This window comes from Loxodonta africana, chromosome 10 (assembly GCF_030014295.1).
Source record: "Loxodonta africana isolate mLoxAfr1 chromosome 10, mLoxAfr1.hap2, whole genome shotgun sequence".
NCBI classification, from domain to species: Eukaryota; Metazoa; Chordata; class Mammalia; order Proboscidea; family Elephantidae; genus Loxodonta; species Loxodonta africana.
In genome coordinates, this window is record NC_087351.1 from 34,380,665 (window position 1) to 34,393,559 (window position 12,895).

Consider the following 12,895-nt stretch of genomic DNA (forward strand, 5'->3'; position numbering starts at 1 on the left):
AATACTTTTTGACTTACCCTCGTACATGCAAATGATATGAATGATTGCCAGTTCACAGAGCTGCTGAAAGAAAGAGAAGACAATCAATTTCAAGACTTGTATTCTTTGCCAATGCCTGTTGGTTGAGTTGTGGAAGAGTTTTACAAAGATTTACTGTACTGTTAACACCAATTCAAGATTTTCTTGTAGTAAAAGGAATGGTTGACAAAACAAGGCAGTGTAATTTGTTTTCTCATTTACCAGTTCACAATGTATATGAACAAAATTTGAAGTTCAATTAAGTTCCATGGAAAGGAAAAGCTTATTTGTGAACCAGCTAGACAGGTATGGGATTTTGTGTTCAAAGTGAAATTTTTCCTATCCTAGTACAAATCCTGACAAAGTAGGTTGTCATGGCACCCTGAGCTTCTAAACTGGGCCTGAAGCAACAAATGCCGGAAGCATGGAGGCTGAATACCCTCCTGCTTTCTTCTTCCTGAGTCCAGCAAAAGATCTAGAATCCAGCATTTTCCCATCCTGGCTGCTGAGATACCAGGTTATTCCTTCCTTCACTCCAGAAGGTTCCAAGTTAGATCAGATTGCTACTCCCAGGTGGGCCATTGTGGGACAACATCAAGTACATATTTGCCCTTCAGTGCTTATTTCTTAAGGCAGATAACGGGAACAATTAGGACCAGCCTAACTTACCTCATCAGGCTGTGAGCTGACCTATTTGAAAGTACTGAGAAAAGCTGAAGCGTATCATAGTAAAATACAGCCTGGTTTTGAACCAAGTTCTGCTGCAGACCTGTATGGCCACGGGCAAATCATGTAAGTCTTAACTGGTTTCCTCATTTGTAAAACTTTTATGTTCCTATACTAGTAGGAATGTTGGAGGGGCGTGCGTGCGTGTGTGGGTGTGGGGGGGTACATCTTGGGGCGTTCTCTTTGCGCACAAGGCAAGTTGTCCCCACAGTCTAAACCCTGATTCAGGGCTTCTCTGACCCAACTGTTTTATTTGTAGATGAAGAAGGCGCAGGGAGCCGAGTAACTCGTCCATGGTTACACAGGAGTACTGACTTGATCCAAAGGCCACAGGGTTCGTGATTATTCTCACACGGCCCAGGTTGAAAGAACAGCCAGCAATGGCGGCGCCGCAACATCGTCTCCAGCGAGGGAAGCCGAAGCCTGACATCTACTGGCTAATTCAGGCAAAGCAAGGAAGGTGCGGGGAGGTGGGGGGGAAAGATTCTGTGTATTGCGGTACCCGGGAGCCAATACGCTGTCAGTTCACTAACTTAACTCCTTTTCCATTGGGCCATTATATTGTCAATCAGTTATTTGCCCAGTTTTTATTGGCTTTTCTTCAATCGTTTTACCCAATGGACATGCTTCTTTCTAACGGAGGCACTCTCGTGGGATAGTGGTTAAGAGCTTTGGCTGCTAACCAAGAGGTCGGCAGTTCGAGTCTGCCAGCCGCTCCAGGGAAGCCTTGTGGGGCAGTTCTACTTTGTCCTATAGAGTCGCTATGAGTCGGAATCCACTCCACCGCAACGGATTTTTTCCAGGTGTCCTCCCGAGTCTGACGTGTTTAGTCGGTTCCTTTATTCCATTGGTTGGATCCTGCCCTTTCTTTCGTTTGTCCTGTTCGGGGCGGAAGTGAGAGTGCTCCTATTCCTATTGGCTTAGGTTTGCAAACTGCGGTTGTCTATCAAATCTATCACGGTGATAGGGTCACTCAGGAAGTACGGCACCGGAAGGGGCGGGTCTGCAAAATGGCGGCGCAGGTGAGTGTCGTGTGGTTTCCTCGCGTCGCTCTTGAGCATGTTCCCTTTCATCTCAGCGGCTAAAGGCATCTTTGGGCAGACTGTTGTCGTTAGGGAAGGGTGGTGATGAACGTCTATTCAGGGAGGCGGCCTCTCCAGCCCAGTGAGGCAAAAGCAGCTGTAGGAAGACTTGGGGATGGAGTTTCCGCTCCCCTTCTGTACTCTGAGGGGCAGGCCCGCTATGAGGCGAGGCAGCGTGTGCACCGGAGGGGAAAGTCTCGAAGTCTTGGGTGATCTGAGGGTGTTTTCAGCCCCGGACGTCCCATTTTCTCATAATTCTTAGGAAAAAACGGCTTTTCTTTACCCACCCCCCCGCCCTTCTGTAGGAGGTGCTAGAGTCAGACCTGCCAAGCGCCCTGACACTTCTGAAAAACCTCCAGGAGCAGGTGAGTAGTGTCACTTCTTAGGGATAGATTAGTCACGGATTGTCTTTGTGGGGTCCACCTCCAAACTTTGGCGATTTAAGGGCAGATATTTGAATGCTAGCCAGTACCATAAGAGTAAAATGACTTAATGAAAAACTTTTTAGGCCAGATTTCAAAGTAATTGATTTCGGTATTCAGAGGAACACAGAACACTCCAAAAGGACCCCTGAATCATAAATCAGTTTTCTTGTTTTTGTAGCTAAGGAACAGATGCTGGAAAAGGTGGCATGATTTACCCTTTGGGTGCCCAACTAGTGTACATTTATATATTTTTCATGCATTGTAAGTTACAACCAGTACAAATTTATAGTTCCTCCATCACCACGGCCCCATTCCCTGTCCCCTCCCCAAGGTTTAGAAAGAAGGTTTCTTCTTCAAGATTTTTCTCTGTAAGGTGGAAACTTTTTTCTGCTCTTTGTAGAATGATCAGAAACCATTTCTCCCGTAGTATCCCATAACTGAGAATACGATAATACTGTAGCATTTCAGATATTTTTAAGGTGGCACTGTTTAACGTCTGCTCTTTAGCCTCTGACGTGATGTTTTCTAGTCACCTGTTTTATTTGGGCTGATTTCAGGTGATGGCTGTAACTGCTCAAGTGCAAGCGCTGACAAAAAAAGTTCAAGCTGGAGCCTATCCTACAGAGAAGGTAAGACACACTTGAAGTGTAAGCATCACTTAACTTGATGTTTTCAGTAGTTCTTCCTTTGTAGGTTTATTACTGAGTCTAGTGGGAAGGCAGATAAAAGCAATAGCAGTTGTGTTACAGAGATATGGCAGGTGCTGTAAGAACCTGGGGGAGAGATTAACTGCCAGAGGAGCAGAGTGAGTCAGGAAAGGCTTCTCAGAGGAGGTAACAGGATTTTAAAGAATAAATAGGAGTCAGGGACAAAAAGGAACAATATATGGAAAGCCACAAAGGCCTGAAAGCATCGTGATATTCTGAGAAAGGAGTTTAAGTCATTTAGTGTGGTTGGATGTACGTTTTGGGTTTGTAGGGTGGTAGGAAATGGCTGGGAAAGTAGTCAGTCTGTGAAGAGCCTTGTAGGCCAGCTGAGGGATTACTACAATATTTCTTCTGAGATGCTGTTGTCTGTTGATTTGTTGTATTGTGGTATCTTATGTGTTGCTGCGATGCTGGAAGCTATGCCACCAACATTTCAAATACCAGCAGAGTTACCCAGGGTGGACAGGTTTCAGTGGAGCTTCCAGACTAAGACAAACTAGGAAGAAGGGCCTGATTTATCTCTTTCCAAAAATTAGCCAGTGAAAACCCTATGGATCACAATAGAATGTTGTTTGATAACAGTGCTAGAAGATGAAACCCCTAGGTTGGAAGGCACTAATAGTAGTCACCAGCAGTGGACTCACACATAACAATGATCATGAAGATGGCACAGGACTGGGCGTTGTTTTGTTCTGTTATACATAAGGCCAGCATGAGTCAGAGCCACCTCGCCTGCGACTAAACAGCAACAACAATAAGATGCTATTGATTGAGGATGTATCACTTTTTTATGTACTAAGCAAAAATGGCGTCTATAAATCTATGATGTAATACCATTGGTGGAAAGATGCGTTCTGATTTCAGAGATGTTAAAATGTGAAAATGATGCGCATCCTAGAATTGAAATGTAGTTTTTAAATTAAGGTCTTGTAGAACCTTCTGAGGGATCGCTGGGTGTGGGGCATTATGGAAGGAGGGCTGTGGACCCCTCATCCCTGCCTGCATTGAAAAAACTTTGGTGTTACCTGTTTGATATGTTGAGCTTTTGTTCTAAAGTATTATTTAAGCAGAGCATTCCATACCTCAACAACAGCGTGAAAATCGTAGTAGGTCAAAAAGAATCAAAGAAAGGTTTTTAAGCAGGGGAGTTACAAGAAATTTATGCATTATAGAAAGACTATGAACTATGTTTTTAGTGTATTATTTTCTTTTTCTCATCATTCATTTTTGTTCTTATCCTCTGTTCCCCCCACCCCCACCCCCGGTATTTTTATTTTTGCTTTTTCTTCCTTCTTTGTTTTTCTCTCATATGCTTGAAACCCGATCTGAACTTGCCATTCCCAAACATGTCAGGACAGCCTGCTTCTCAGATTCTTAGCTGTCTTTGTCTTGGGTTTCACGCTTTGATCCACTTTAGTGCCTTTTTTAGATGGGCTCCCAGCATGTACCTTATATCGCTATGTACTTGTTTATCCATTGAGCAGATACTTAGTAACTTATCTTTCATGACCAAAGACCTTTTCTAGGTGCATTGTTGTTGTTGTTTGACATCGAGTCAGTTCTGACTCATGGCAACCCCATGTATGCAGAGTAGGGTTTTCAAGGCTGTGACCTTTCAGCAGCAGATCTCCAGGCCTGTCTTTCAAGGTGCCTCTGGGTGTGTTTAGACCACCAACCGTTTAGTTACTATTCAGGTGCTTAACCGTTCGCACCACCCAGAGACTCCTAGGTGCTTTACAGGCTACAAAATACTTCCATTTTATGTTAGTTGACTCTCATAATTATTCTTTGAGACAGGAAGAAATACTGCACATATTTTACAGATGAAGAGACTGAAGTCACAAAGTTAAGTGACTTACCCAATATTTGACTACCAAATGCCTGATTCAAAACTTAATCCCAGTTATCTGACTTTAAATCCTTTGCTCGTTCTCCTGTACCACACTAGCGCTGACGTAAAGAGCTTAGATTATTGATTTAAAGATAACTAGAAAAAAAAAAAAAGAGCTTAGGTGTTGGGGTCACGTGAGTTTGAATCCCAGCTCTGCACTTACTGACTGTAATAGTGGGCAAAGTGTTTAACGTGTCTGGAATAGTTCTCCCCATGACTGTGGACTTTTGTCAGTAAATTAGTACCTACACATGACTTTTATTTAAAAAACAAAACAAAATGTTGTGTAATATTTGCTTGATTTTTCTGCCTGTAAGTGTAATTCTTTTTAAAATTTTAGAAGCACATAAAAACACAAAGAAGATTAAAAATCAGCTTTAACCACCCATCCAAGATAATCACTGGATTCATTTATTAGAGAAATTTTTATTACAAAAGTAATATATTCTAGAACTAAAAACATTGTTTTTTTTTTTTTTTTGGACAATACAAGCACTCCACTTCTTCCTTTTCCTCATCTCACTCCCCAGAGGTAGCAGTTGTTAATTGTGTGCCACCTTCCAGACGTTTTTCTGTGCATATAAAAGTATGTGCATTATACCCTTCCCCTACAATTGGAACCAATTGCTGACATGAACTAATTCCATGTCAGCCCATATAGATTGTTGTTTTTATCTGTATTTACAATTCCATGGTATGGGGATAAAGTCAGTAGTTAGTTGTTTTGATTATATTAATTTAAAATTTGGCCATATCTGAAGACATTTTTGATTGTCACAACTGGGGGAACAGCTAGTGGGTAGAAGCTAGGGATGCTGCTGAACATCCTATAATGCCCAGAACATCCCCCCACAACAAAGAATTATCTGGCCCCAAATGTCATTAGCTCTGATGTTGAGAAATCCTGTTACAGCCTTTATTGATTTTCCTGCCCTTATTGTCTCCCGGTAATTCTCAGTGCTTTGCTTCTCACGTTGGCATAATTTTCAGTTGGTCATCTTAAGTACAACTACTTCCTTGAAACTACTAACGGACACCTTATTTGAACCAATTGGGGAAATTTTGAACTTAGAAAAAAACATCGTCTTGCCTGACCTACACTTTCCTCCTGAGTGTTTTGCCAAAACCGAACCTACATCTCAGCTCTTTTGTTCATCTCAGGGTCTCAGCTTCTTGGAAGTGAAAGACCAGCTGCTGCTCATGTACCTTATGGATTTGAGCCACCTCATCTTACACAAAGCCTCGGGAGGGTCTCTTCAGGGACATGCTGCAGCTTTGAGACTGGTGGAGATTCGTACGGTATGAAGCATTTGGCATCTTGGAGTTTTAAGTTTCAAAATGCTGAACTCCAGGCATGTCACACAGTAGCTCTCGTTTAAATGGGTATTCTCATGTTTAAGTAAGGAAACCAAATGAACAAAGTACTTTCCTCGTTATTTGCCCTACTTTGTTCATATTTTAGATGCTTTATCTAGCAACTTAATATAGGGACCTTGGTGGGTGTTTAATTTTGGAAAGGGAATGCAATCCTGTTTAACTACTACATTATAGGTCTTGGAAAAGATTCGTCCCTTGGACCAAAAACTGAAGTATCAAATTGACAAACTGGTCAAGACTGCAGTGACAGGCAGCCTCAGTAAGTGGGGGACTCTACAGGGTAAAGTGAGGACCGTCATAGAGTTCCAAATCTTGTAAAACCTCCTGGGTTTTTATTTCAGGTGAAAATGACCCACTTCGCTTTAAGCCTCATCCCAGCAATATGATGAGCAAGGTAAGAGATGGCATGGTCTTCCTGATTTCCCTGAAGAATCTAAACCTAAATGAGCCTCGTAGTGACCCGGGATCTCCTGGGATTCTTTTATTAATGGTGCTTCCCAGTTGGTCCCTTAGAACAGTTGAGTGTGAGATTCCCTTTCCTCTCTTCTGTCTATGTCCCTGCTTTCCCAGGCTACTCTGGCTGTGCTTTTTCTTCTCATTTGCCTAACTAACACTTCTTAAGCTTGAGGACATTGTGTGCTATTCGTAGCTGAGCTCAGAGGATGAGGAAGAAGATGAAGCAGAGGAAGGCCAGTCTGAGGCCTCGGGGAAGAAATCTGTAAAAGGAGCATCTAAGAAATATGTTCCTCCACGCTTGGTTCCGGTACATTATGGTATGAACTTTGGCTGCGGACTCCTCAGTGTGAATTGCATTTCTCTTCTCCTTTTCTCTGTTTTGGGATAACCCCTGCTGGTTTTTATCATATAGATGAAACAGAAGCCGAGCGGGAGAAGAAGCGCCTGGAACGAGCCAAGAAACGGGCGTTGAGCAGCTCTGTCATACGGGAACTTAAGGAGCAGTACTCTGATGCTCCAGAGGAAATCCGTGACGCTCGGCATCCTCACGTCACTCGCCAGAGTCAGGAGGACCAACACAGGTCTGAACCCTTGCATTTAGAAACTATTTCTGCACTCTGGAGACCTGTCCTGGTGCCTTGGATGGATATAATTAAGTCTGGTACCAAGAGGACCACTCATATAGGAAGTGTTGTGGAAAACTCGGGACAATAGTTTCTAAGAATTAGGGGTTTGAAGAACAGAATAGTAACTAAAAAACATGTCTTTTTATTTTGTTTTTCACCTGTTTAGACTGAGGTGTCACATTCTGAAGCAGATGCTCTGTGAAGAGGAATGTAGACAGCTCCCCTAGTAGCGCATTAAAATTCTGTACTTCACTGCAACAGCTTTCACTTTTGTGGAGGAGGCAATAGAGGCAGGTTTTTATAACGACCTTGAGAGTTCTAGATAAGTTCAGGGAAGAAAAGTAGAAGAGCAGTTGTGACTTAAGACAGACTCATCAACTTTGCTCACATAGCAGCCTCTGCACTTGATAGATTTGGGTGGAAGCTTTCATTTAGGGAACCCTATGTTTATAGAGCTGGGATATAAGAACTTCTTGATACACTGTTTTTAAAATTTCTGTGGCTAGGCTATGGGCTTATCTCTAGAGAACAGGGAACTCCTGGCACAGAGAATATTTGAGGAAACACACTGCTGCTGTTTGTCCTTATTAAATACTCTATTGATGTACTATGAAATTTCCTGAGAAGTATCCGAACAAGGGATGAGTACCCGGGCCCGAGTTCTTGGCTGCAGCTCTCTGTCCCCATTGTCTGAGCCTACTGCAAACAGTGTCCGTCTTTCTCTGGCAGGGTTAACTATGAGGAGAGCATGATGGTGCGTCTAAGTGTCAGTAAGCGAGAGAAAGGGCGGCGAAAACGAGCAAGTGTCATGAGCTCACAACTTCACTCCCTCACGCACTTCAGTGACATCAGTGCTTTGACAGGAGGAACCCCTCATCTTGATGAGGTGAGGTCGAGACACAGGGTGGAAGGGGATCTTCATGCTCTCAGCTGCACATGTGTGGGTCTTATTACCATGAAGAACGTGGGAAGGGATGCTGATACTTGGAAGTGCGCTGCCATTTCTCCACTTCTCCATCTGTCCCCAGGACCAGAATCCTATTAAGAAGCGGAAGAAGATCCTTAAGAAAGGTCGGAAGAAGAAAGGTCAGTGAAAGGCTAGGGCTTAGGTGATCAAGTGCAGGGTGGGAAGTGTGAATTGGGATGCCAGCTCTCTGAAATTGTCAACCTAGGTCTCACCAACCTCTATAGTATCTTCTGTGATGGGTACAAGTCTCCTTAGATGGGCTTTCTTTTTTTTTTCTCTCCCAAACTGGAAATTAGCACCATTCACAAAAGGGATATCTGGATCCCATTTCTAAGTTCCCACAGCTCCTGTACAGGCTTCCAGGAGTAGTATTATAAAAAATGTCACTTGAAGGAGCAATTATCACATTTCAGTGTGATTCCTACTTCTAATCTTTTGTCTGGGAGGATATAAAGATACCGCCCAGGGGACCCACTCCTATTGATCCTGTCTCCTCTAGATGTCCTTTTTTTTTCTGTCCCTTCAGCTTTTCCAACTGTCCTTTGCCTCATTCTTGGTTTCCCTTCCTTTCAGGTTTTCGGAGGCGGCGGTGATTATGGGTGTACATGTTTATATATTTTTTGTCATCCTGGGATACTTCTAATTTCACTGTATGTAGGTTTTTATTCTTGGAATTCATTGTTTGGACATGTGGGAAGATCTTTATTAATAAAATTGATTTTACTTATGAATTAAAGCACCCTTCGTACACGTATTGTGAGTGAATTGCTGGGTATGCGACATTTTTGGTGAGGGGGTGGTGAAAGAGCAAAGACGAGATTTTCTTGGGGGTGAGAGAAAGTGGTTATATGTATTTGTCCTTAAGGACAAATTTTTTTCCAGAAATTGGTTATCTTACAAAAATATCAAGAGATTAGAGTAATATAATCAACTCTTCCAACCCATGTGACCCCCAGCTTCCTGTATGATTTGTTATTGTCTTAATATCTGAAGTATGTGAATTTTAAGTTGTGTTAATATATCTTGCTGGCCACCAGGTGGCATTAGTGGTTCAAGAACTTCTTTGATGCTTGACTATACTCAAAAACAAGATAGGACTTCTCTTATTAGCAAGAATTATTCTTGTCTCCACTTCTGAGTACTTTTCTTTCTAAAATAGTGAACATAAGGCTGATCATTGGTCAGTTATTGAGAGTTCAAAAGTTTGAGTAGAGAGAATAGTAAACGAGAAAACTGGAATGCAAAGAATCAGTCTAACCTTGCATTTTCCAGCCTCTCTCAGCCTCCTTCAACTAAGGCCTCAGTTTACCAGAGTCATTAAAGGCCAGCGTTTTTACAGAGAGCATGCAAGAGAATGTCAGTATGCAGGTAGACAGAAGATTCCCAGCTTGAAGACCAAGAGAATGAAAATCCTGTAGAGGTAACAGCCAAACCAGGAGACTGGTGGGAGTTACATATCTTGAGATTTTGTATTCCATCCAGAGAGGGACCTCTGTTGGAGAAAAATCCTTCAGTGTCCTATCTTAAAAGACCCAAGAGTACATTACCATATTTGGTATCTTTTTTTTTTCTCATCAGGGCTTGGGTACTGTAAAAAGTGAAAACCCAAAACCTATTGCTGTCGAGTTGATTCTGATGCATAGTGATCCTATAGGACAGAGTAGAACTACCCCAGATGATTTCTAAGACTTTAATCTTAGAAAGCAGACTGCCATATCTTTCTCCTGCAGAGTGGCTGGTGAATTTAAACCACAGACCTTTAGGTAGCAGCTGAACACTTTAACCACTGTGTTGCCAGGGCTCCTTAAACAAAGGGATAGAAAGAGATAGAAGTTGAAGAGTGGAATGAAGTCATTGGAATTTTTGTTTGTTTTTTAAAGGGTTTTGGGTCTTATGAAAAGCTAATTTTTATGCCTTGCACTCCTGAGCAGTGTCATGGAGAAGAATATAATTTGGGTAATTACATCACTAAAACCTGGTTGATTTATACTGTTGGGCCTGATTGGGGCAGGAGTTTTGTTTTCAGTCGGGAGTAGCCTGACAGGAAGAAGTCAGCAGACTGGTCCTAGTGCTGTCTTCAGCTAACTCTGTGATCTTGAGCAAATTAACATATCTGGCCTTGATTTTCCTTAACTGAAGAATGAATGGGCTAGACTGAATCTCTGAGATTCCCTCTAAATCAGAGAGCCTAGAGATCATAGATCACACCCAGATGGATTTGGTTCCAGAGCCTTTAACTCTTAGGCTCTGGCAGATCTGAGGGAGCCTGACATGTGTTTGAATCCAACACTATTTGATTCTAGAGTTAAAAGAAGAACATCTTATTGTGCAAGGGGCCTCGTACTTGTATTTCCTTGAATAAATGTAGACGAAGAGCTATAAGAACAGATTTGGAGATTTTCTAACCTGGCTAAACTAACTGGACAAGTGGTTCAGCTCAAAAATGCTTTAGTTAGAAAGACCAGACTTGCTGGCCTGACAGAGACTGGAGAAACCCCCAGAGTATGGCCCTCGGACGCCCTTTTAGCTCAATAATGAAGTCACTCTTGAGGTTCAACCTTCAGCCAAAGTTTAGACAGGCCCTTAAAACAAAACGAGACTGAAAGGGCACACCAGCCCAGCGGCAAGGGCGAGAAGCCTGGAGGGGGCAGGAAAGCTGCTAATAGGGAACCCAAGGTCGAGAAGGGAGAGTATTGGCATGTCATGAGGTTAACCAATGTTGTAAAATAATACGTGTACTAACTGTTTAATGAGAAGCTAGTTTGTTCTGTAAACATTCATCTAAAGTACAATAAAAAGAAAAAAAAAAAAAGCTTTAGTTAGGACCACTGCATTTGTTTCTCTGTTAGGACTGCCGCATTTGTGTCTTCAGATACTATGATTTTTGGATTATGAAAACTGCCAAGGGAAGGGATAAGGTGCTTTTTTTTTTTTTTTTTTTTGAAGAGCTTACCTCGCATCACATACTGAGCTAAGTGTTTTACACTTAATCGTTACAAAACATATCTCAGTTTAAAGTGAGGTAACTCAGACACTTGGCTAATAAGTTGGAGTACCAGTGCTTGGGACACACAGAGGATGGACGACCTCAAGTGTCCTGGGGTCATGAAAGTCTTTGTTATTTTTTTTCCTATTAAAAAAAAACATTCCTAGGTACTTCTAATGTCTAGCGCTCCTCTGCTCCGTGCCCATTTCTGTTAGAAACTATGAGTTCCAGACGCTGTTCTGGCCTCTTGATGGGACAGCAGTGAACAGAACAGACAAAAAACCCTGCTTTGTAGAGTTCATATTAATTCAATTTAGGCTTTAGTCCCATGACCTCTTGTTATCTCTGGCTTTCTGGATGACAAGTATTGTTTGAAAGAGGTTTCCGACAAAAAGTTGAATTATTTCTGAGAATATTTGTACCAGTGCCACAAAACAATTTTTCGAGTACCATGAGAACTAGAGAATCCATTTTACTTGGATTCTCAATATGTAAAATAGGAATAAGTAGGGTTATGGGAATTATCAAACAATATCATTGGTATACACATAAGTAAAATTTTGCTGAAGATCACTTAAAAGCGATTGTAGCAGTACATCGACAGGGAACTGCCAGAAGTTCAAGCGGGATTCAGAAAAGGACGGACAAAGGATATCTTTGCTGAAGTCAGATGGATCATGGCTGAAAGCAGAGAATACCAGGAGGATGTTTACCTGTGTTTTATTGACTGTGCAAAGGAATTCAACTGTGTGGATCATAAGAAATTATGGATAACATTGCAAAGAGCGGGAATTCCAGAACACTTAGTTGTGCTCATGAAGAACCTGTACATAGACCAAAAGGCAGTCGTTTGAACAGAACAAGGGGATACTGCATAGTTTAAGCCAGGAAAGGTGTGTGTAAGGGTTGTATCCTTTGACCATACTTCAGTCTATGCTAAGCAAATGATCCGAGAAATTGAACTATATGAAGAACGTGGCATTGAGATTGGAGGAAGACTAACAACCTGCAATATACAGATGACACAACCTTTCTAGGTCAAAGTGAAGAGGACTTGAAGTCCTTACTGTTGAAAATCAAAGACTACAGCCTTCGGTATGGATTACACCTTAATATAAAGAAAACAAAAATTCTCAGAACTGGACCAATAAGCAACATCGTGATAAACAGAGAAAGGATTGAATTTGTCAAGGATTTCATTTGACTTGGATGTACAATCAACACCCATGGAAGCAGCAGTCAAGAAATCAAACAATGTATTGCTTTGGGCAAATCTGCTGCAACAGATCTGTTTAAAGTGTTAAAAACCAAAGATGTTGCTTTAAGGACTAAGGTGTGCCTGACCTAAGCCATGGTGTTTTCAGTTACCTTATATGCATGCAAAAGCTGGACAATGCATAAAAAAGACGTAAGAAGAACTGGTGCATTTGAACTACAGTGTTGTTGAAGAATATTGAATATACCATGGACTGCCAGAAGAATGAACAAATCTGTTTTGGAAAAAGTGCAGCCAAAATGCTCCTTAGAAGCAAGGATGGCAAGACTTCATCTCACATACTTTGGACGTGTTATCAGGAGGAGCCAGTCCCTGGAGAAGGACATTGTGCTTGGCAAAGTAGAGGGTCAGCGAAGAG

The 12,895-nt window shown here is 42.0% G+C and overlaps 1 protein-coding gene across 1 annotated transcript; it reads left to right on the forward strand.

Moving 5' to 3' along the window:
- Positions 1 to 1,491: 1,491 nt before the first annotated feature.
- Positions 1,492 to 9,025, forward strand: NGDN (neuroguidin). The gene is made up of 11 exons (XM_003420992.4): positions 1,492 to 1,766; positions 2,132 to 2,191; positions 2,809 to 2,880; positions 6,011 to 6,148; positions 6,401 to 6,485; positions 6,568 to 6,620; positions 6,876 to 6,999; positions 7,095 to 7,263; positions 8,038 to 8,194; positions 8,337 to 8,394; positions 8,849 to 9,025. The coding sequence occupies exons 1-11, from the start codon at positions 1,755 to 1,757 to the stop codon at positions 8,866 to 8,868; spliced, it is 948 nt and encodes a 315-aa protein (XP_003421040.1). The 5' UTR covers positions 1,492 to 1,754; the 3' UTR covers positions 8,869 to 9,025.
- The last annotated feature ends 3,870 nt before the right edge of the window (positions 9,026 to 12,895 follow it).